The sequence below is a fragment of the Trichomycterus rosablanca genome, chromosome 1, assembly GCF_030014385.1.
Source record: "Trichomycterus rosablanca isolate fTriRos1 chromosome 1, fTriRos1.hap1, whole genome shotgun sequence".
Classification (NCBI taxonomy): Eukaryota; Metazoa; Chordata; class Actinopteri; order Siluriformes; family Trichomycteridae; genus Trichomycterus; species Trichomycterus rosablanca.
The window spans coordinates 19,344,756-19,369,490 of NC_085988.1; the positions used below are offsets into that span (position 1 = coordinate 19,344,756).

General features: G+C 43.2%; 1 protein-coding gene across 3 annotated transcripts in view; it reads left to right on the top strand.

The window, feature by feature from the left end:
* ppp3cb (protein phosphatase 3, catalytic subunit, beta isozyme) overlaps positions 1-21,139 on the top strand; it is an 82,448-nt gene extending 61,309 nt beyond the window's left edge. For 2 of the 3 annotated variants that reach the window (XM_062989211.1, XM_062989248.1), the window contains exons 10-14: positions 576-653; positions 1,394-1,478; positions 4,652-4,749; positions 5,091-5,138; positions 19,912-21,139. In XM_062989211.1, coding sequence (XP_062845281.1) covers positions 576-653; positions 1,394-1,478; positions 4,652-4,749; positions 5,091-5,138; positions 19,912-20,090 — 488 coding nt within the window. In that variant the 3' untranslated portion in view covers positions 20,091-21,139. The remainder of the gene's footprint in view (positions 1-575; positions 654-1,393; positions 1,479-4,651; positions 4,750-5,090; positions 5,139-19,911) is intronic. The other variant, XM_062989330.1, reaches the window with a different exon arrangement.
* Positions 21,140-24,735: the final 3,596 nt, after the last annotated feature.

Genomic DNA, 24,735 nt, shown 5'->3' on the forward strand with positions numbered 1-24,735 from the left:
GGGCTTAGATGCTACTGTTCAACAGAAGAAGTCTGTGCTTTAAAATTATCACATAGAAAAAAAGCAGGCTCTATGCCCATGGTAATGATGATTGTTTGAACTGTGGACAGTTTTATTCATGACCTAGCAGTTTTTAATTAATGGCAGACCTGTTTCCTGGATCAAATTTGACAAACCTCTAACATAAGTGTATGGTTTGAATGTAAGGTGTATGTAAGGTTTGATTTTTTTTTTTGGCGAGAGATTACTGTTCCATGTCCATTTTTTAAGGAAAGTCAAAACTAGTCCCATTTTAGTATGGGAACATACTGTATCCAAGCCATACCAAATAAATGACATTACATGTAATAATTAAGTATGAAGTATCTGTATGTATGTTTTTGTCACATATTTTAGAACAATAAAGCAATAAACATATAAATGATCTTAAATTCATGTTTTTCGCCAATCATTCAGTTGCAGAAATCAGTGAAATACCAAACCCATAAGAACTGCCATGACTTACATGTTTCTTATGAATTCAACTTCAGCAATATGTGATCAATATTTAAATCTCATTATTGCCCTCTCCACAGTGACTGAGATGCTGGTTAACGTCCTCAGTATCTGTTCAGACGACGAACTCATGAATGACGGTGATGAGATATACGATGGTGAGAATAAACACTATGAACCACTTTGTCTATGAAAATACTATAGACTTTAAAGCTTTCCTTAATCAGTTACCATATACACAGATAAGCCAAAACATTAGGACCACCCACCTAATATGCTGTCAAAATGGCTATAACCTGCCATGTGTCTTGTAGTATCAGGGACCAGGACATTACCATCAGGTTCTTGTACTTCCAGTTTTTGCTGGGTGGATTGTCCTAAAGCGCTTCTACAGGATTTGTAGGACCAGTCTATCATCTTCCATTGCTCCGTTGTCTATTTTTTATGCTTGCATGTCCATTGTAGGTGCTTATAACGAAGGACAGAAGTCAGCATCGGCATGAATACAAAGCCCCATACACAGAATGGTTCAATGCAGTGTATGTTGGGACAGTTTTGCCTCATCACCAGCTTTAAAATTATATGCAATTTGAGGCATAGTAACTCTTATGTTGGTTTCCTCAACCCAGTCATCTGGTCATAACAATTTACTATCAGAACCAAATCATATCTGCAGCATTCAACACCTATGCTACAAGTAACAACTATCACCCCAATGTTTAATACATCCCTGACCTACGAAACAGGCATTTCTTTACTCATTTTTATAATGTTATAATGTTTTGGCTCATCACTGAACCTTCAGGCTTTATCTCAGAACATTAATAGCTCTGAACATACTTTAACAAATGCTTTGCTGTATTTTTGGCTAACTATTAAACATGTGGGTTTCTCTCAGCTAATGCTGCAGCAGCTCGTAAGGAGGTGATTAAGAACAAAATCCGTGCTATTGGCAAAATGGCCAAAATGTTCTCCGTTTTACGGTAAGTACACCAAAAGTTTGGAGTTTGTTTGTGTTGTGAGGGTGAGATCTGTCTTTACTTTGAAACGGTATTAAAATTATCTGTACAGACACGTGACAATTTAAATGCAAACCATTATACACTGATCAGCCATAACATTAAAACCACCTCCTTGTTTCTACACTCACTGTCCATTTTATCAGCTCCACTTACCATATAGAAGCACTTTGTAGTTCTACAATTACTGACTGTAGTCCATCTGTTTCTCTGCATGCTTTGTTAGACCCCTTTCATGCTGTTCTTCAATGGTCAGGACTCTCCCAAGACCACTACAGAGCAGGTATTATTTGGGTGGTGGATCATTCTCAGCACTGCAGTGACAATGACATGGTGGTGGTGTGTTAGTGTGTGTTGTGCTGGTATGAGTGGATCAGACACAGCAACGCTGCTGGAGTTTTTAAATACTGTGTCCACTCACTGTCCACTCTATTAGACACTCCTACCTAGTTGGTCCACCATGTAGATGTAAAGTCAGAGACGATCGCTCATCTATTTCTGCTGTTTGAGTTGGTCATCTTCGAGACCTTCATCAGTGGTCACAGGACGCTGCCCATGGGGCACTGTTGGCTGGATATTTTTGGTTGGTGAACTATTCTCAGTCCAGCAGGGACAGTGAGGTGTTTAAAAACTCCAGCAGCACTGCTGTGTCTGATCCACTCATAGTAGCACAACACACACTAACACACCACCACCATGTCAGTGTCACTGCAGTGCTGAGAATGATCCACCACCCAAATAATACCTGCTCTGTAGTGGTCCTGTGGGGGTCCTGACCATTGAAGAACAGAGTGAAAGGGGGCTAACAAAGCATGCAGAGAAACAGATGGACTACATTCAGTAATTGTAGAACTACAAAGTGCTTCTATATGGTAAGTGGAGCTGATAAAATGGACAGTGAGTGTAGAAACAAGGAGGTGGTTTTAATGTTATGGCTGATCAGTGTAAATTGTCCAAGCCACCAGAACAGCTTAAGTGGACCTTAGTATAAGTTCCATGTTTCTGAATTTGTACTGGAACTGGGCAGTGATAGCTCAGTGGTTAAGGTACTGGACCAGTAATCATAAGGTTGCCGGTTCAAGCCCCACCACCGCCAAGTTGCCACTGTTGGGCCCCTGAGCAAGGCCCTTAACCCTGTATAACTGTAAGTCGCTTTGGATAAAAGCGTCTACTAAATGCTGAAAATGGAAATGGAAATGGAACACCAATCTTACCAAATAAATGAAAAAATTTTCTTTAGTGTTGGTGCTAATTGGTGCTTTTTATGCAAGTGGTGAAAAATTTGCAGTGACTTCTCCCTCTCAGAGGAAAAATAGACCAGAATCATATTTCTAACTTATTTATTGTAAAGTTTTTAGTTGAATTTTATTTTGTCAACTGTGTGTTGTGTTTTATAAAGAGAAAAAGGAACATGTTTCTTACTTATAATACTTTATAGTTTTGATTAACTTTACTGGATTAGACAGAAATTGGCAGGGAAAAGATGTTTACTAAAGCTGAAAAGGCTGCCCTTAATGTAAGAAATGGAAAAGAGAGCATCATAGACTGGGTCATGCTGATCGCTCACATGTTTTAACCGGATCAGTTTTTTTTTATCAGTTTAGCTCAGCTATTAGAACGATCACATTTAAATACATACACTATATGACCATGAGCTGTTTTGATATCCTATTTAATAACCATGGGCAGTTATATGGATGTGCTGCTGACCCTTTTTAGCTTTGAAGATTTTGCAGTGTGTGTAAAGTTGTCCACATTCAGTTGAAAGAGCATTTGTGAATTCAGGCACTGATTCTGGACAGATATCCCTGGCTCAGAATCAACATACTCAGTAGGATTAAGATCAGGGCTCTGTGCTGTCCACTCATTTCCTTCACACCCACAAACCATTGCTCTATGGATCTTACTTTGTACACAGAAGCTGAGATCTTGAGAGTTTGAATCTCAGCCAGCCGGGCACTTACACAGTCACACGATTGGCTGTGTGTCTGTAAGGGGCAGGACAATGGCTTAACAGGGTTTCCTCATAACTTCTGCTATTGTGGCATCTGCTGCTGATCGATGGTGCTGCACAATGAGACCGAGGATAATGGGGATCAGTGCCTGACTCTCCGTGCACCAAACGGATTCCCATATGAACTTGCCTTGTGTATATGAATAGACGGGTTGGTAATGCACAAATATTGGAGGGGGCATGTGACCATTGTGACTCTCCTCAGTCAGGAGTGGAGGTCTGCAGCAGTAGAGACGAATTATGATTGGGTAATCTGATACGACTAGATTGGGAAAGAATTGGGGGGAAATGCATTAAAGAAATGTCGAAACAAACAAGTGTAAGGGTTTAAAATAGACATATTATGGAAAGAGGACTCCCACATTGCTTAAAAATAATAAAGTAGCCGCTCAGGTGGCACAGCGGTAAAAACACACGCTGCAACCAGAGCTGGGTTCTCGAATACATCGTATCGAATCTCAGTTCTGCCTTGCCGGCTGAGGCTGAGTGGCTACATGAACAACGATTGGCCGGTTGTTCAGATGGGTGGGACTAAGCCGGATATGGGTCTCTCTCTGTCAGACTGGTGCAATTATGACCTCTGCTGGCTGATTAGAGGCACCTACACAGAGATGAGGAAAGAGTGCTCTTAGTGTGTGTCTCTCCGTACACAATGCTAGATGGCACAACACTCGTTAATGTGTGGGTTATAAGATGCATGCGGCTTGCTGCCCACGTGTCGGATGGGGCGTGGGTTAGCTTCGATCTCCTCGGTCAGAGCAGGGATCGGCATAGGCAGAGAGGAAGCATGATGCAATTGGGAAATTGGACGCGCTAAAGGGGGAGAAAAAGGTGAGAAAATGCATAAAATAATAATAATAATAATAATAATAATAATGTAACAACAGTTTCCACACTCAGACATTTTGGACATTGCATTACATTACAAGACGTGGCATCCTAATCACTGAAATTAAGTTAAAAATAAACTAAACTGAACTCAGTGTTTTCAAAAAAGGAAAGAAAAATAGAAGTTAGCTAACTGCTAACCTTACACCCTTTGCTATAGTGTGTAGTGTACCCAGAGAGTGGAGAATATAAGTGTGAGATGTAACCACTGTGTTTTTTCTCTCTCTGGCTGCAGTGAGGAGAGTGAAAATGTGTTGACTCTGAAAGGCCTGACCCCGACCGGCATGCTGCCCAGTGGGGTGTTGTCTGGTGGAAAGCAGACTTTACAGAGCGGTAAGTACAACAAAAACCTTCAAACAAGAATCTCTATTCCACAGTCACTCCTACTGGTTTAGTTAACTGTGTAGCATGTATACTTCACTTTAGTCTTGAACATGCTTTCTTGTACTGATTTTTAACAATATCTGCTTGTTAGCTGTTCTAAACATCAATGCTACATCTACAAACTACAAAACCCATACAGTGCTCACTAACAGGCTAAAGATGCCGCTAACACTAACTGCTGACTCGCTGGCTCCAGCGGTAGGTACTCATGGTAGCTTGTGCTGATTGCATGGCTGCCACAGTAACGCTTCTCCTTCCACTCCTCTCTCTGTCTGTCTGTGCTTTCTCAGCTACCATTGAGGCCATTGAAGCCATCGAGGCGGTTGAGGACGGAGAAGGTAATCACCAGCCGGCCTCGCTTTCTGTGTTGCTCAGAGGTTACATAGCCATCGTCAATGTGCACTAGCTAACTTAGTTTAAGGCGGCTATAAAAGGTCAGGGGCTGTGTCATCTAATGCAACGAAAAAAAACAAATACTTCTAATTGTCAAAGACTAGACATGTCACACATTTTAAAGTACCCCTACACTTGAAACCATGATTCCTAAATGGTTGGGTGTTCAATTTGGGTTAAATTTGTTACCATGTTGGTACATTCTGGATTTTGTTTTGAAATTTAAATCCAATACCAAGTTAACATTTGGTCTATAATGCTGTACATATAGAGCTCACCCACACAACATATATCCTAAACTAACTATCAAGCAAACCTTATTAGTGTATTGCTGCTTCTATTAGTCTTCTGTTTCCATAACACTATAGGTAACTGTATAGTCCGAGTTTGGGATTACAGATTGTTGTAGGCTGATTTCACTTTACCATTTGTCATTGGTATTTATAATGTTCCAATATTACACCTTCTAATATTAGACGGGAATACTTTAAACTACACATTGAGTGTGTTTACCTGCTCTAATATGCAGTAATCTGATGATTTAAGTGCAACTAACCAGATTTCTTGTAGTAATCTGATTATTCCTTGCATTTAAACACACTCATTAAAACATCAATTAGCCCTTTTCGACCAAATGAAGAATTGGTTCCATTCAGGCTTCTTAGAACCTTGGTGCTTTTTAAAGAACCGGGCTGTATTTCCACCCGTTTTTAGCAGCCAAGGATGTGTCATTAATGATGGGCTTTGTACAACGGTAGTAAATAGTGCTAACATGACAGCAGAGTGTGTATACTACCTGCGATTACCTGTAGATTTGTGCTGTTGTTACAGATGTTTGTTTTATGCAAAAAGCATCGATCAAATATTGGTGATAAAAAGACATAAAGGCTCAGATGAATGGTAAATGTTTTCATTTGCAGATGTTTAGTATATATGTGTAAAAAAAAACTAGCATCCTTGTAATTGGTGTTTAGTTTGTCAGTATTTGTATAGTTTTAAACTTTATTTATACACCGACTAGGCATAACATTATGACCACTGACAGGTGAAGTGAATAACACTGCTTATCTCTTCATCACGGCACCTGTTAATGGGTGGGATATATTAGGCAGCAAGTGAACATTTTATCCTCAAAGTTGATGTGTTAGAAGCAGGAAAAATGGACAAGCGTAAGAATTTGAGCGAGTTTGACAAGGGCCAAATTGTGATGGCTAGATGACTGGGTCAGAGCATCTCCAAAACTGCAGCTCTTGTGGGGTGTTCCCGGTCTGCAGTGGTAAGTATCTACCAAAAGCAGTCCAAGTAAGGAACAGTGGTAAACTGGTCCGTGTGGTCCGATCCAACAGACGAGCTACTGTAGCTCAAATTGCTGAAGAAGTTAATCCTGTTGTCAGAATATACAGTGCATCACTGTTGCAGGGCTGTTTTGGCAGCAGAAGGGGGACCAACACAATAAGGCAGGTGGTTATAATGTTATGCCTGATCGGTGCATATTTGATATTGTAAACTTTACAGTCTGTTGCTTTTTATCCTCTACAAGTTGACACACCCACTGATGTCGCCACGGTTCCCACTGAAAACCCTAGTATTCTTTGGTTCCAGCTGCGAACGAACGTTTACAGTTCAGAAGCTTTTTTTTTTTTGTGTAAACATGCTGAACCGGTTCAAAATCAAGTTTACGAATTGAAACAGAGCCTGTTCCACGTTGGTTGAAAAGGGCTGTGTTTGGTTTCTATCCACACTCTAAAAATACATAAGCCAAACAAAACAGATCAATGTATTTCCAGATGACATAAATGCTATTTATACATTGACGTAATTGTTGCCCAGCCCCGCCTTGCGTGTAGTTGCTGCCTCTGTGATTGGTCCGGAGATCATGTGACCTCTCCAGTATTGGGATGTCTGCTAACATAAAGTAGTAAAAGCCAATCCTGGAGAGCAGCTTATCACATCATCTTTGCTATGTTTCCATTGGAATCAATTCAGTGGGATTAAAAAAAATTAAGAATCCCATACCAGTGTTCATTTCTAATGGAAACATTGATGTTTGTGTTAGTTACTTGTAATTAATTAATTAAATGTTGTTTAGAAATAAATCACTAACTTTATTTGACCCTTTTCCATTGTACAGTATCTTATGATATACAGTGTATCACAAAAGTGAGTACACCCCTCACATTTCTGCAAATATTTTATTATATCTTTTCATGGGACAACACTATAGACATGAAACTTGGATATAACTTAGAGTAGTCAGTGTACAGCTTGTATAGCAGTGTAGATTTACTGTCTTCTGAAAATAACTCAACACACAGCCATTAATGTCTAAATAGCTGGCAACATAAGTGAGTACACCCCACAGTGAACATGTCCAAATTGTGCCCAAATGTGTCGTTGTCCCTCCCTGGTGTCATGTGTCAAGGTCTCAGGTGTAAATGGGGAGCAGGGCTGTTACATTTGGTGTTTTGGGTACAATTCTCTCATACTGGCCACTGGATATTCAACATGGCACCTCATGGCAAAGAACTCTCTGAGGATGTGAGAAATAGAATTGTTGCTCTCCACAAAGATGGCCTGGGCTATAAGAAGATTGCTAACACCCTGAAACTGAGCTACAGCAAGGTGGCCAAGGTCATACAGCGGTTTTCCAGGACAGGTTCCACTCGGAACAGGCTTCGCCAGGGTCGACCAAAGAAGTTGAGTCCACGTGTTCGGCGTCATATCCAGAGGTTGGCTTTAAAAAATAGACACATGAGTGCTGCCAGCATTGCTGCAGAGGTTGAAGACGTGGGAGGTCAGCCTGTCAGTGCTCAGACCATACGCCGCACACTGCATCAACTCGGTCTGCATGGTCGTCATCCCAGAAGGAAGCTGACGCACAAGAAAGCCCGCAAACAGTTTGATGAAGACAAGCAGTCCAAGAACGTGGATTACTGGAATGCCCTGTGGTCTGACGAGACCAAGATAAACTTGTTTGGCTCAGATGGTGTCCAGCATGTGTGGCGGCACCCTGGTGAGAAGTACCAAGACAACTGTATCTTGCCTACAGTCAAGCATGGTGGTGGTAGCATCATGGACTTGGGCTGCATGAGTGTTGCTGGCACTGGGGAGCTGCAGTTCATTGAGGGAAACATGAATTCCAACATGTACTGTGACATTCTGAAACAGAGCATGATCCCCTCCCTTCGAAAACTGGGCCTCATGGCAGTTTTCCAACAGGATAACGACCCCAAACACAACCTCCAAGATGACAACTGCCTTGCTGAGGAAGCTGAAGGTAAAGGTGATGGACTAAACCCAATTGAGCACCTGTGGCGCATCCTCAAGTGGAAGGTGGAGGAGTTCAAGGTGTCTAACATCCACCAGCTCCGTGATGTCATCATGGAGGAGTGGAAGAGGATTCCAGTAGCAACCTGTGCAGCTCTGGTGAATTCCATGCCCAGGAGGGTTAAGGCAGTGCTGGATAATAATGGTGGTCACACAAAATATTGACACTTTGGGCACAATTTGGACATGTTCACTGTGGGGTGTACTCACTTATGTTGCCAGCCATTTAGACATTAATGGCTGTGTGTTGAGTTATTTTCAGAAGACAGTCAATCTAAACTGCTATACAAGTTGTACACTGACTACTCTAAGTTATATCCAAGTTTCATGTCTATAGTGTTGTCCCATGAAAAGATATACTTAAATATTTGCAGAAATGTGAGGGGTGTACTCACTTTTGTGATACACTGTATATAGTGTATGGTAAATTTAGTGTTTAATTAAACGGGGGACAGTAGGGATTAGTGCGCGACTCTCCATGCACGAAACGGATCCCTATATGAACTCGCCTCATGCAGATGAAAAGTTGGGTCCGTGCCGCACACATGTCGGAGGGGGCATGTGACAGTTTTGACTCTTCTCGCTCAGAAGTGGAGGTCTGCGGCAGCAGAGACGAGTTCCAGTCATTGGATATGACTAGATTGGGAGAAAGTTGTGGGAAACTGTATAAATAAAAGAAAAAAAGCTGTGCCATGAAAACTATAACAAGAACATGAGTACAAAAAATTAAACACCACACCACTTGCAGTGGGGCACACAAAATGTAGACCAGTTGTTGCTAACGTTATTGTTGTGCCACTACAGGTATGTGTTCCTTTGTGTAGTTGCAAATATTTAATAGTTCAATATGTATGGTACAGATTTGGGGACAAACCCAATTGTACACTTTGTTACTGTGTAATGGAAAAAGGGCATTTCTCAGCTGACCTCAGCTGTCATTAATTTGTTACGCAGTATGTGTTGTGTTGTTTATTGGCGTGTGTATGTGGAAGTTTGTGTTAGGTGTGCATAAGAACAGGATAAAGCTGTAAATAGATAATATCAAGTCAAATTTATTTATATAGCACTTTTTACAATGGACATTGTCTCAAAAGCAACTTTACAGAATCCAGGACCAACAGACAAAAAACCCTATTGAGCAAGCCGAGGGCGACAGTGGCAAGGAAAAACTCCCTTAAAATTACAGGAAGAAACCTTGAGAGGAACCAGACTCAGCAGGGACCCATCCTCTTTAAGTGGCCTGGAGAATACTTTAAATAAATAGGATTTACACAAATCATACATACACAAAATTAAATTGAACTGAAAGTTGTAACTAGCAAAAAATAATTGGAGTTCTTCATTGTTCAGTCCAGTCTGTGATAAGGTCCATTGTAAGTTTTGGACATTTTTGGTGCAAACATGTCAGGTTCCCATCCCATCTAGTAGGAGCAGAATTGTTGGCACTGCAGTCTCAACTTGCAGTCTTTAACCTCGAGAGGGTAAACAGGTTTCCAATGTCAGTGTGTGTTAAATGGTGTGTGTGTGTGTGTGTGTGCAGCTATCCTGTTGCTGTAGTATAGTAGTAAACATGGCACATAAACATGAGCTTCGGCAGCACAGACAGGCTGGATTTGTGACAGTTATCAACGTGATAGACCTGAAGAGCCACAATCAAAAAGGGAAATGACAAAAATGGTGGCCAAAAAATGGAAACTAATAAAATAACCAACAGAAATGCTTAAGTCAATAGAGAAGACAGTGGACAAAAAAGGGATAGAATCAGAATAAAAACTTGTCATAACTGGGCCAGCTACTCTGTCCACCGGCAAGTTACTGCACTGTGTGTATCACTGTCACCTCACAGCAAGAAGGGCCTAGATTAGATTCCCAGATTGTTTTTCTGGTACATCATTTAAAAGTCTTCATACATTGTCATAAAGCCAATCCAAGCTGGATAACCAAATGATTTAAGATGTAAAGATAAAATCACTTTAACAGTTATGTAACACAGGGCTATAGGCAACAGACAAGGTCAGACACACACATCAGAGATGATACTAAGTTTATTTCTAATAACAGACAAGATAGATTTGCACAAGACAAGACACACTAACACAGGAACTATGTTAAATCTGGTAAACTACTATTCTAAACACATGAAACATGACCCTAAACTATCCTGAACCCTAAGCTAAGCTAAGACAAATACTAATGCTAACATGAACTAGACTACAACATACAATGAGACAAAGTAATCAAGACCATGAACAAAGTAACCATCAAAATATGAATAGCATGAAAGTCAAAATCATGACATCGTAACAATCAAAGACTCTATCCAAAATAACCTCCACTGACTGATCCACAGCAATGTCCTTACATGACTTGAGCATTTACCTTACAGCGAGGTTCAGCTGTGGATCATTAGCGTAGTCGGCCAATCATCACGGTGTCAACTTGGAACCATAAACAAAGTGTGGCACATAAACATGAGCTTCGGCAGCACAGACAGGCTGGATTTGTGACAGTTATCAACGTGATTTATTCAGTTGTCTTTCAAGTTGGTGGATATTGAACTAAAAAGCCGAGTTCCTTTTGGATGGTTCCTCTTTTTACTAATATAATTCTGGTAATCATTACCAGATATGTTTCTTCTCTACTGTAGTGTGTGTGTGTGTGTGTGTGTGTGTGTGTGTATGTGTGTGTTTTTGTGTTTGTGTGGTCTGTGTCTGGAATAATTCCAGTCTAAAGAACGGGTCTTAAGAACTCAAAATACATATTTTGTAAGGGGCCGCCCGCACCGCCATCTTCCCGCCACCAGAGGGAGAGTGCGCTCTGCACCCAGTAATAATTAGCTTGATTGATTTCAGCTGGGCAATTCCTTTTATAAGGACTTCACCCAGTTCACTTGGCGCAGAGTCTTGCGTTTGCTTACAGAAACCAGACCTCGCCGGTAATCGGTATATCTCCTTGAAGGAACCTTTTTGCTGTTTCTCTTTTTCTCGCCTTGTAGGGAACCAGTACCCTACAGGCTCTGACTATCTTTCTTTGTAGTTTAAAGAAACTTTAAAAGATCAATTTTAAGAAAGTATTTCTTTAGTTATCTCCTTGCACCTTTGCAGTGGTTTCCATCTAAGTTCTGACAAGACTACCCGACGGCCAGTGGGTAGCTTGCCAGGTTGTTTCCTTAGTTAGCCCTAAGTTTGTTTGGCATCCTTTGTTTCCATTTTCCCGCCCTTTTTGGCTTAACTCTTAAAAGTTTTAGAATCTAAGTTTTCCTTACCTCAGCCGGTGGCGCAGTGGTTTAAGCGTCAGCCTTTTGGCTGTTCAGTACGCCAGCAGGAAGGGTTCGAGACCCAGTATATAAGTTCAGTTCTGTTACACTCCTGTGGCTGGTTTCTTTCTTTAACCTTTCACCTAAGTGGTCAGTCGTAATCAAGGCAGGTATATTTTGTCCTGCTACCTATTTATTTATTTATTTACTTAATTATTTTTTTTCTTTTCTTTTATCCTCTATCCTCTAATAAAAGTCACAAAGTCATAAGCACTCTTACACTCTCCATAGACTACTGGGTAAAACATTGCTCTCCCACACCACCAACCCCGGTTCAAGTCCCACTCTTGCCAATACATTTCTATCTGCTTTTGGGTCCACCCAGGTGGTTACTGACACTTGGAAAACATAACACGTGGCGGCACCGCCCCGTAACAGTAAGACTCCGCCAGATATGGACTCAGCAGACAGCTCTGTGTTGCAGCAGGCCATTAAAGCTCAGGGGGCACGGTTGGGCGAGCATGAGGAGGCGTTAAGTCAATTGGCCCAACGTATGCATGAATTAACGTTGGCCATTCAACAGCTAACCAACCCCCCCAGGGGCGAGGCTCCACCTCCTGTCCCACCTGTCCAGCCTCTCCTCCCTATCAGCCCGGAAGTTATGCTACCAGCCCCTGTCAGGTTCAGTGGTGAACCAGGTGGATGCAGGGGATTCTTGCTCCAGTGTTCCCTGGTGTTCCAACAGGCACCCACTCGGTTCCCCACTGAAGGGGCTAAAGTAGCATACATGATTTCTCTCCTTACAGACAGAGCTCTAACTTGGGCCACTGCACTGTGGGAAAGCGGGTCCTCTGATTGTAGCACAGTTGCTGATTTTACAGCAGCTATGAGACGTACATTCGACAGCCCCATACGAGGTGCTGAGGCTGCCTCTGCTCTTCTGAATATGCGGCAGGGCTCTCTCTCTGTTGCAGATTATACCATCTCCTTTCGTACATGGGCAGCAGAAAGTGGTTGGAATTCGGAGGCCCTGATGGCCGTTTACCAACAAGGTCTTAATGAGGACCTCAAAGACCTCTTGGCCACCAGGGATCCCCCTGCTTCTTTGGAGGACCTGTATGAGGTCACTATAAAGCTCGTCCACTTCTAGGCCCCAGGACCAGTGGGTTGTTTCTTCCAGTTACTCTGAGCTGGGACAATCCACATGCTGAAAAAAGGCTGCAAGCCTTCATAGACTCAGGCGCAGCTGGCAATTTTATGGATGTCTCAATGGCCATAGAGCTAGGGCTACCCATGGAGCATTTGGTAGCACCCCTTCCTGTTGCAGCCATTGATGGGTTCCCACTCCGGTCTGGGGCCATCGAAAAACAAACCAAGCCCATTAGAGTAAGAATAGGACAACATTCGGAGCTGCTCTCATTTTTTTTAACTCAGGCTCCGGATTTGCCGGTCATCCTTGGGTTCCCCTGGTTAGTTAGGCACAATCCTCAAATCGACTGGCTCTCCAAGTCCATCCGTCACTGGGGTCCACATTGTCAGGGTTCCTGTTTGGCCCCTAGGTGTAATCCTGGCATTCTCCCCCAGGAGCCAGTTGATTTGAGCAAGGTCCCAGCAACCTACCATGACCTCCAGGAGGTTTTTAGTAAACAAAAGACTGAGGTGTTGCCCCCCCATCGGTCTTTCGATTGTGCCATTGATTTGTTACCCGGCACATCCCCCCCTAGGGGACGTCTATTCTCCCTCTCTGGACCCGAGAGGATAGCCATGGACAAATATGTCCAGGAAGCCTTGGCCCAAGGTTTCATTAGACCCTCCTCCTCTCCCGCTGGTGCGGGGTTCTTCTTCGTAGGCAAAAAGGATGGAGGCCTGCGACCCTGCATTGACTACAGAGGTCTCAATAAAATCACTGTCAAGGACCGATACCCATTGCCTCTCATGACGTCTGCCTTCGAGACACTGCAACAAGCGTTTATTTTTTCTAAATTAGACCTTCGTAGTGCCTACAACCTTGTGCGAATCCGATCGGGGGATGAATGGAAAACAGCGTTCATCACCCCTACCGGTCACTATGAGTATTTAGTGATGCCGTTTGGGTTGATGAACGCGCCTGCTGTTTTCCAGCACCTCATTCATGATGTCCTCCGAGAGGCACTTGGTCTCTATGCCTTCGTGTACTTGGATGATATCCTCATCTTCAGTAAGACCTTGAAGGAGCATATCGGCCATGTACGGCGGATCCTGCAACTGCTTCTAGAGAACCACCTCTTTGTGAAACTGGAAAAATCCCAGTTCCACATACCCACAGTTCATTTCCTTGGGTTTGTGGTTTCTCAGGGCAGGTTGGCTATGGATCCTGCCAAGCTCAAGGCAGTGGCCGAGTGGCCCCGTCCAACCTCTCTCCGGCTAGTTCAACGTTTTTTGGGCTTCGCCAATTTTTACCGGCGTTTTGTTAGGGGTTTTGGTTCAGTGGCGGCACCGCTGACGGCCCTTACCCGAAAGTCCCCTGGGCCATTTCGTTGGACAGACGAGGCACAGAGAGCGTTCGAGGATCTTAAGCGCAGGCTGATGTCTGCTCCCATCCTCCATCTTCCTGACCCTGACATCCCCTTTCTGGTAGAGGTCGATGCCTCTGAGGTAGGCGTGGGGGCCGTTCTTTCTCAACGCTCAGGCGTTGACAAGAAACTCCACCCATGCGCTTACTTCTCCCATCGACTAACGCCCACTGAGCGTAATTATGATGTGGGAGATCGAGAGCTCCTTGCTGTTAAAATGGCTCTCGAAGAATGGAGACACTGGCTGGAGGGGGCCAAGCATCCGTTCTTGGTCTGGACGGACCACAAGAACCTTTCTTACATCCAGGAGGCCAAACGGCTGAACCCTCGGCAGGCCCGCTGGGCCTTATTCTTCAGCCGTTTTGACTTCACCCTCTCATACCGTCCAGGCACCAAGAACGCCAAGCCAGATGCCCTCTCCAGACAGTGGGAAGGACCTCCAGCACCCCCTGCTACACCCATACTTCCCCCTGAACGCATAATGGCACCGCTGCGTTGGGGAATTGATGGAGTGGTCAGGAGGGCTCTTCTGGCAGAACCCGACCCTGGAGGGAGTCCTGCCCATTGTCTTTATGTCCCTACCTCGGTTCGGACTCAGGTGTTGCAATGGGGACATACGAGTTCTATTGCAGGACACCCAGGATCTACCCGCACCCTGGAGTTAATCCAGAGGCGGTTTTGGTGGCCTAATATGGCTCGGGAGGTTCGGAAATTTGTGTCTGCATGTGAAACTTGTGCACGTAACAAAGACTCTAGGACCAGGCCTTCTGGGCTACTACACCCATTACCCATTCCTCATCGTCCATGGTCGCACCTGTCCCTGGATTTCATCACCGGTCTGCCCAAATCCAGGGGCCTATCGGTGATCTTGGTGATAGTAGACAGGTTCTCTAAGGCAGCCAGATTCATTGGCTTGTCCAAACTTCCCTCAGCCAAAGAAACAGCTCACCTCATTCTTCACCAAGTCGTGCGGTACCATGGTCTACCCACAGACCTGGTTTCAGACAGGGGTCCCCAGTTCGCCAGCCAGTTTTGGAAGGCCTTCTGTGCCTCCCTAGGGGCCTCAGTTAGTCTCTCATCAGGGTTTCATCCCCAGTCCAATGGGCAGACTGAGAGGGTGAACCAAGATCTGGAGCAATCATTGCGGTGTCTGGCTTCTGCCAGTCCTTCCACTTGGGCGGATCACCTATTGTGGGCAGAATATGCCCACAATACTCTCTGGCACTCCTCTTTGGGCATGTCCCCCTTCGAGTGCCAGTTTGGTTATCCGCCTCCCTTGTTCCCTGAACAGGAAACTCAGCTGGCTACCTCGTCAGCCAGCCGCATGGTACGCCGTTGCAGGGCAACCTGGCGACGAGCTCGAGCGGTCTTAGTAGCCCAAACGGCCTCACGTAAAAACACTGCAGACCGGAGGAGACGGATGGGGATATCCTTCCGCCCGGGTCAACGGGTGTGGTTAAGTGCTAAAGACTAGCCCCTGAAGGTTAGCAACCGGAAACTGGCTCCTCGATACGTCGGACCATTTAAAGTAGTCCGACGCATTAACCCTGTTTCCTACAGGCTACAACTTCCACCCTCCTTCAGGGTTAACCCCACCTTCCATGTATCCCGCCTCAAGCCCTACCTATGTGCCCCTGGGACCCGGCCGCCAGAACCTCCACCTGTCCGTATGGTTGACGCTTCCCCAGCCTACACTGTGAATAAGATCCTTGACTCCCGAAAAGTGAGGGATCGAGTTCAATATCTGGTGGACTGGGAAGGGTATGGGCCGGAGGAGCGTTCCTGGGTACCGGCAGCGCGGATTCTCGATCCCGATCTCATCAGGACCTTCAACCGGGATCGAGCGGCCAGTCAGGGGACGTCTGGAGACGCCCCTCGGGGAGGGGGTCCTGTAAGGGGCCGCCCGCACCGCCATCTTCCCGCCACCAGAGGAAGAGTGCGCTCTGCACCCAGTAATAATTAGCTTGATTGATTTCAGCTGGGCAATTCCTTTTATAAGGACTTCACCCAGTTCACTTGGCGCAGAGTCTTGCGTTTGCTTACAGAAACCAGACCTCGCCGGTAATCGGTATATCTCCTTGAAGGAACCTTTTTGCTGTTTCTCTTTTTCTCGCCTTGTAGGGAACCAGTACCCTACAGGCTCTGACTATCTTTCTTTGTAGTTTAAAGAAACTTTAAAAGATCAATTTTAAGAAAGTATTTCTTTAGTTATCTCCTTGCACCTTTGCAGTGGTTTCCATCTAAGTTCTGACAAGACTACCCGACGGCCAGTGGGTAGCTTGCCAGGTTGTTTCCTTAGTTAGCCCTAAGTTTGTTTGGCATCCTTTGTTTCCGTTTTCCCGCCCTTTTTGGCTTAACTCTTAAAAGTTTTAGAATCTAAGTTTTCCTTACCTCAGCCGGTGGCGCAGTGGTTTAAGCGTCAGCCTTTTGGCTGTTCAGTACGCCAGCAGCAAGGGTTCGAGACCCAGTATATAAGTTCAGTTCTGTTACGCTCCTGTGGCTGGTTTCTTTCTTTAACCTTTCACCTAAGTGGTCAGTCGTAATCAAGGCAGGTATATTTTGTCCTGCTACCGATTTATTTATTTATTTATTTATTTAATCCTTTTTTTTTTCTTTTCTTTTATCCTCTATCCTCTAATAAAAGTCACAAAGTCATAAGCACTCTTATACTCTCCATAGACTACTGGGTAAAACATTGCTCTCCCACACCAGCAACCCCGGTTCAAGTCCCACTCTCGCCAATACATTTCTATCTGCTTTTGGGTCCACCCAGGTGGTTACTGACACTTGGAAAACATAACACGTGGCGGCACCGCCCCGTAACATATTTAAACTATAAAAATTAAGTATTCCATTTTGTTTAACCATTTATATTGTTATTCAGTTGTAGTCAAATGGTTCATATAACTCTTTTAAATACGGGCAGTCTAGTGGCACAGCCATCTAATGCACTAGCCTACCATCACTGAGATCTTAAGCTCTTAAGTTCGAATTCCAGGTGACTTGGCCTGGTGTCCATACAGGCACAATTGACTTACAATTGCAACCTCTGCTGTACGTTCAAGGTGTCTGTACTTGTGGTGGGGTATTTATTTATTAATTAGGATTTTACGGTCATGTTTTACACTTTGGTTACATTCATGAACAGAACAGGTAGTTACTGGTTACACAAGATTCATCAGTTCATGTTTAATGTCAAACACAGTTATGGACAATTTTGTACTCCCAGTTCACCTCACCTCATCGTTTTTGGACTGTGGGAGGGAACCGGAGCTCCGGAGGAAACCCACTCTAACACAGGGAGAACATGCAAACACTACACAAAAAGGAACGGACCGCTCCACCTGGGAATCAAACCCAGGACCTTCTTGCTGTGAGGCGACAGTGCTACCCACTGAGTCACTTCAATTATTAAATTGTAGTCATATGGATCATATACCTGACTGCTGCATGTACAGTGAAGCCCGAAATTATTCATACCTCTGGCAAATTTTGACTTAAAGTTACTTTTATTCAATCAGCTATTTTTTTTTTTTACCAGAAATGACACAGGCGTCTCCCAGAAGATAATAAGACGACGTACAAGAGGCATCATTGTGGAAAAAAATATTTCCCAGCTTTTATTTACATTTGAACAAAAAGTGGCATGTCCAAAATTATTCATATCCTTTGCAAACTGTCACAGTCTATGGGAAAATCCAAAGTTCTATACCATTCCAAATAGTCCAAGCTGTTCTAAAGCATCCTAATTACCCTGATTCATTGGGAACAGCTGTTTTAATCAACTCAACAGGTGAAAAACAGGAACTCTCTGCAGTTGGTTTGTGGACAGTCATAGCTAAGACAAAGGAGCTCACTAAGGACCTGCGGCTGTGCATTGTGGCTGCTCACAAGTCAGGAAAGGGCTATAAGGCCATATCTAAATGTTTTCAAGTTCCAGTGGCTACAGTGCAAAGTATTATTAAAAAATACAAGACATTCCGCACTGTGGAAAATCTCAGAGGACGTGGTCGGAAGCCAAAAGTGACACCTGTGCTGGCCAGGAGGATAGTGAGAGAGGTGAAAAAGAATCCAAGGATCACCACCAAGGCCATCCTGGTGAATCTGGGCTCTGCTGGTGGCAACGTCTCAAGGCAGACAGTCCAACGGACACTGCACACTGCTGGGTTCCACGGACGCAGACCAAGGAGGACGCCACTTCTCCAGAAAAGGCACACAAAAGCTCGCTTGGCCTTTGCAAATGCTCATCTGGACAAAGAAGAAGACTTCTGGTCTTCTGTTTTATGGTCAGATGAAACAAAAATTTAATTGTTTGGCCACAATGATGTATCCTTCATTTGGTGTAAAAAAGGAGAAGCCTTCAACCCTAAGAACACCATCCCCACTGACAAACATGGTGGTGGGAACCTAATGATTTGGGGGTGTTTTTCAGCCAATGGACCAGGGAACCTAATCACAGTAAACGGCATCATGAAAAAAGATCAATACATCAAGATTCTCAACAACAACATCAGGCAGTCTGCGGAGAAAGTTGGCCTTGGGCACCAGTGGACATTTCAGCATGACAACGACCCAAAACACACAGCAAAAGTGGTGAAGAAATGGTTAGCGGACAAAAACAATAAAATTTTGCAGTGGCCCAGCCAGAGTCCTGACTTGAATCCAATTGAGAATCTGTGGAGGGAGCTAAAGATCAGGGTGATGGCAAGGAGACCCTCCAACCTGAAAGAGTTGGAGCTCATCGCTAAAGATGAATGGGCAAAAATACCAGTGGAGACATGCAAAAAGCTGGTCAGCAATTATAGGAAGCGTTTGATTGCTGTAATAGCCAATAAAGGCTTTTCTATTAATTATTGAGAAGGGTATGAATAATTTTGGACATGCCACTTTTTGTTCAAATGTAAATAAAAGCTGAGAAATATTTTTTTCCATAATGATGCCTCTTGTACATTGTCTTATTATCTTCTGGGAGACGCCTGTGTCATTTCCGGTCCAAAAAAAAATAGCTGGTTGAATAAAAGTAACTTTAAGTCAAAATTTGCCAGAGGTATGAATAATTTCAGGCTTCACTGTATTTAAGAGTGTATTTGGGCAGTCGGGTGGCACAGCAGTCTAATGCACTAGCCCACCACTGTTAAGATCTCAAGCTCTCAAGTTTGAATTCCAGGTGACTTGGCCTGGTGTCTAAACAGGCACAATTGGCAGAACCTGAGGGAGGGAGAGAGGTCGAATGGGCTTTATTGCCACCTTACAAGTGCAACCCCTGCTGTACGGCTGAGGTGTCTATACTAGTGGTGGGGTATTCACAGAGTTAAAGGCATGTCGGACTGTCATAGTCAAAGAGGGTACGTGATAGTGTCTGCTCTCCTCAGCCAGCATGGAGGTTAGAGAAGCAGCAGGGGAACTCTAAAAGGGTTAGATTGGGAGGACTATAGGGGAAATAAAAGGCTAAATAAAATAAATGAATAAATACTTTTTTAAGTATTTTACTCAGCACTGGTGACAGAAGCATGAGCATTATAAAGCAAACTCGTCATTATATTCTCTGACTTTGTCATGTCCTCTCTTCTTGCCCCCTTCTAGCCATCCGTGGCTTCTCGCCTCAGCATAAAATCAGCAGCTTTGAGGAGGCGAAAGGGCTGGACCGGATAAACGAGCGCATGCCGCCGCGGCGCGACGTGCTCAACAGCGTGGGTCTCTCCATGGGCCGCATGAACATGGCCGAGTCCAACGGCACTGACGACAACAGCAATCTCCAGTGACTCCTCCTTTGACCTTCTGCCCCTCCTCGTTCTTGTATTATGCTCTCAAACTCTGTCCCCTTTTTCTGTCCATCGACATCTGTTTCCTGTGACTGGTAGACGGACGGCGATGGTTGAAGACACAGTGTGGATAAACTACCTGCTGAACGGATGAGCCAGTTTTCATTTGCCTTTCAAAACGAGGATGCAAATTACAAATAACAGGGGGAGGATGAGCATGTGCAGGGCTGTTGCTTCAGAATGTGTGTGTGTGGGGGGGTGATGGTGGGTCTTAAATAATTACATATTAACTGCAAACTGATAATAGGATGCTGCCGTGCTGTTCTCTGGGATAAGTTGTTGGGATAACTGTGTGTGTATGTGTGAGTGTGTGTGGGTGGCTGGGTTATGTCATTATTCAGTAAGGATGTAGAGTCGATTCCCTTTTTCCTTTCCTGCCGGCTGGAAACTGAATCTAGGATGCAACCTGATGATGAGCAAGCTGGTTACAAAATGAAAACAATAGAAAACAGAGCGCTGCAAGGAAAAAATGTATTTAATTGTCATTTGTCATTCTTTTTTCCATTATCACTAACACCTTTGTACTAATTTGAGTTGCTGTGGGTCTGGCACTACCCGAAAACAGTGGGTACAAGCATGGAATGCACTCTTTTAGTCAATGTACTCGCACCTAGGGGCAATTTAGGTGGGGGACTGGAGCACCTCACGGTGAGGGTTAGGGATCCTACCTAAGTCATCAGGACCCTGTTGCTGTGTGCAAGTCACTTTAGACAAGTCAAATTAAATTTATTTGTATAGCACGTTTTACAATAGACATTGTCTCAAAGCAACTTTAGAATCCAAGACCGACAGACCAAAAACCCCTTTTGAGCAAGCCGATTTAAAATAGAATAACTGTACTACTCACAAATGAGCTTTGACAGTGGCAAATTACAGGAAGGAACCCTGAGAGGAACCAGACTCAGCAAGGACCTCCGTCCTCCCTGGGTGCCCTAAAGCAGCGCTCCCCAACCTTTTTTGCACCGCGGACCGGTGTCATATAAGATATAATTTCACGGACCGGCAGAGGTGGGGGGGGGGGAAATGAGCTTTTTTCGATGCAACAAGATGCTGCTCCCACCTAGGGGTGATTGGAGACAATAACACCCGTAAAAAAAGTAGTGTTTTTATTGCTGATGTAGTGATCTCTAATTATGTATTCTTTTGTGCGGCCCAGTAATAAATGACCCACAGACCAGTACCGGTCCGTTGGAAGATAATTTGAATTAATAGGATTTACACAAATCACACATGCATAGAATTAAATTAAACTAAAGCTTATGACTAGCAAAAAAAATAAAAAAAATAAAGGGTGTGTCTCTCCGTACACAGTGCTGATCCGCATTGCACTCGTCAAAGTGTAGATGACAAGTGTAGGTCTTGAGCCTAAATTAGTAGATTAGTTTAAATTGTTGGATTCAGACATCATCACAAAAATTATAATAATGTAAACAATTGGAGTTCTTCATTATTCAGTCCAGTCTGTGATAAAGCCCTCAGTGAATTCTGGACATTTTCAGTGTAACAAGGTCTCCGTCACATCTAGCAGGAGCTGCATTGTTGGCGCCTAGCAGGCTTCAACCTTGGGTGGGTAAACAGGTGGAACCACCTCAGGGTAAAACAACAGAAAGTGTAGTTAAAATGTGAAATCATTAAGAGTAAAAGTCAGTTGTGCAGAGAGTATCATGAGACTCCGACACCCCTAATTATAACAGCATAAACTCTACCAGCTGTACCACCATTTCACTCCATACTGAGTGGCATCATGAAGTCTAAAGACCTGGGTTCGATCCTCTATGGTTACAGTATGTGTAACATGGCATGTGTGGGATGTAAACAAAGAATTGCTCCTATGTGTGGGTAAAAGTGTGAGTGAATGTCCAGATGGCACTCTTCAGTGTATTTGCGCCCCTTACAATGCTGTGTTGATTTAATGTTTCTTAAGTTAAGTAATCTATCTAATAGTTCTCAAAGCAGAGATTCCCTGGGTCCACATACAGTGGTCTGGCATTTGACTATTATTTCTAATCATGTGATCACAGCAGAGATTATTACAAACTACTACGGTTTTAGATATTATTTTTATCATACTGTACTGGACCCTACATCGATCAGGCATAACATTATGACCACCTTCTTAATATTGTGTTGGTCCCCCTTTTGCTGCCCCATACGCAACAAACTGTGATGCACTGTGTATTCTGACACCTTTCTATCAGAACCAGCATTAACTTCTTCAGCAATTTGAGCTACAATAGCTTGTCTGTTGGATCATACCACATGGGCCAGCCTTCGCTCTCCTTGTGCATCAATGAGCCTTGGCCGCCCATGACCCTGTCACTGGTTTACCACTGTTCCTTCCTTGCATCACTTTTGACAGATACTGACCACTGCAGACCGGGAACACCCCACAAGAGCTGCAGTTTTGGAGATTGTCTGACCCAGTCGTCTAGCCATCACAATTTGGCCCTTGTTAAACTCGCTTAAATCCTTACGCTTGTCCATTTTTCCTGCTTCTAACACATCAACTTTGAGGATAAAATGTTCACTTGCTGCCTGATATATCTTTTAAAGCTGCAGAGAAATGGCATTTTCCTCAAAACCATACTGAGAACCAAAGCCTAAGATTCTCATTGTGTCGGCATCAAGCAGAGTAAGAGCTTAATTACATTCTCCAGGCTGAATATTTTGCACTTCTTATTTTATGCTGCCACATTGATACTCGAGTTCTTTTCTTCATGTTCTGTCATAAATCGTTTCAAGGGGAAAAAGATTTAAAGCACAGCCTTTTCTGTTATTAAAAAAGAACCAGATGTATTTTCCTTTTTAAATGTATAGAATTAGCATAGTCAAGTACTCAGGCTTGTGCCCAAATTTTAAGATTGGTTTAAAGTGTTGGATTCAGACATCATCACAAATTGAACTCACAAACTGTTAGTAACTGTATATCCCTACTATTAGATTATTCTGCAAGGGATGTACAGCAATTCTGCTTGCACTTACATTTGTTTAAATTTCTACCTCCCCAAAATGTTACGTTCTGTCAATACAAACCACATTTCCAGAAAGGTTGGGCTGTGATTTGTTAATTCTCTTGAATCTTTATTTAACTGATAAAAATAAAAAATAAAAGATTTCCAATGTTTTCACTAATCAACTTCACTATATTTTGTAAATAGAAACACATTTAGAATGTCATGCCTGCATCATTAATAAGTACAGTGGTACCTTGAAACTCGACGTTAATTGGTTCTGGCAGAGGCGTTGAGTTTTAAAGGCGTTGAGTTTCAAGGTATTTTTCCCATAAGTATGTATGGGAAACCTGTTAATGCTTCTATGGGCCCGTGAAACTGCATATATTTTAGGCTAATGTAAAATAATGGGGTTGTTTTTGACACTTATACACTGAAAATAACACAAATATAATATAAAAATCTCCACATTAAGAAGCGTAAGGAAACAATAAATATGTAAAAGTAAAATGCAGGTTTATTGTATTTTTTTTACGCTTAGCTTTATTTTTTTACGATAGTTTTAAACTCATAAAAGGTGATTCTCACAATTTCTCAGAACCATTAGCTATAATGCAGATTCGTCTCATATTCACATTTCACACACAAGCCGAGCGCTGAACAAAGCGGCTGTTCATTGTTAATTTGAAATTAAATAAATATTTTTTAATTCGAACACGTCGAATTTAAGGAAAATGTCGAGTTTAAGGGTACAGATTTCTCCACAAAGGGTGTCGAGTTTCAAACATTTTGAGTTTAGGGGACGTCGAGTTACAAGGTACTTTTAATGGTTTGGGAACTGAGGACACTAACTGTTACAGTTTTGCAAGTGGAATGTTTGTCCATTCTTGCTTGATATGAGACTTCAGCTGCTCAACAGTCAGTGGTCGCTGTTGTCTGATTCTCCTCTTCATGTAAAACCATACATTTTTAATAGGAGACAGATTTGGGCTGCAGGTAAGCCACTCAAGCGCACACACTGTGTCAACAAAGTCATGACCTGGCATTGTCTTGCTAAAATAACCTGGGAAAATACATCACCTTAATGGCAGCATGTGTCTCTCTAAAATTCCAATATATGCTTTTGTGTCAATGATACCAGTGCTGTGGGCACTGATGCACTCCCCATAGCATGACAGATGTTGGCTTTTGCACTTGTTGCTGATAACATGATCCTGGATTATCTTTTTGTCTTTGGCAAGGAGGACATTACAACAATTTGCCCCCAAAAAAGCTATAATATAGACTTATCTGATAACAGCAAAATTTTACAAGATACAGCGGTCGACCGTGTTAAGTGACAACGTTTTTTTCCAAGTACTTTCAATCTCATCACAGTACCATGATGGTTTCTTATGCAATATCATCTGATTTTCACAATATTATATACGATGGTTGGTAAAAGATAAAAATTATTTACAATTAATTTTTTATGCAATTTCTCCATTTTTTATTTTTAGCGCGTCCAATTTTTAACCAATTGCATTATGCTTCCTCTCCACCGGAGCTTACCCCTGCCCCTGATTGGGGAGAGCAAGACTGACACACACCCCCTCCGACACGTGTGCAGTAGCCGACTGCATCTTTTCACTTGC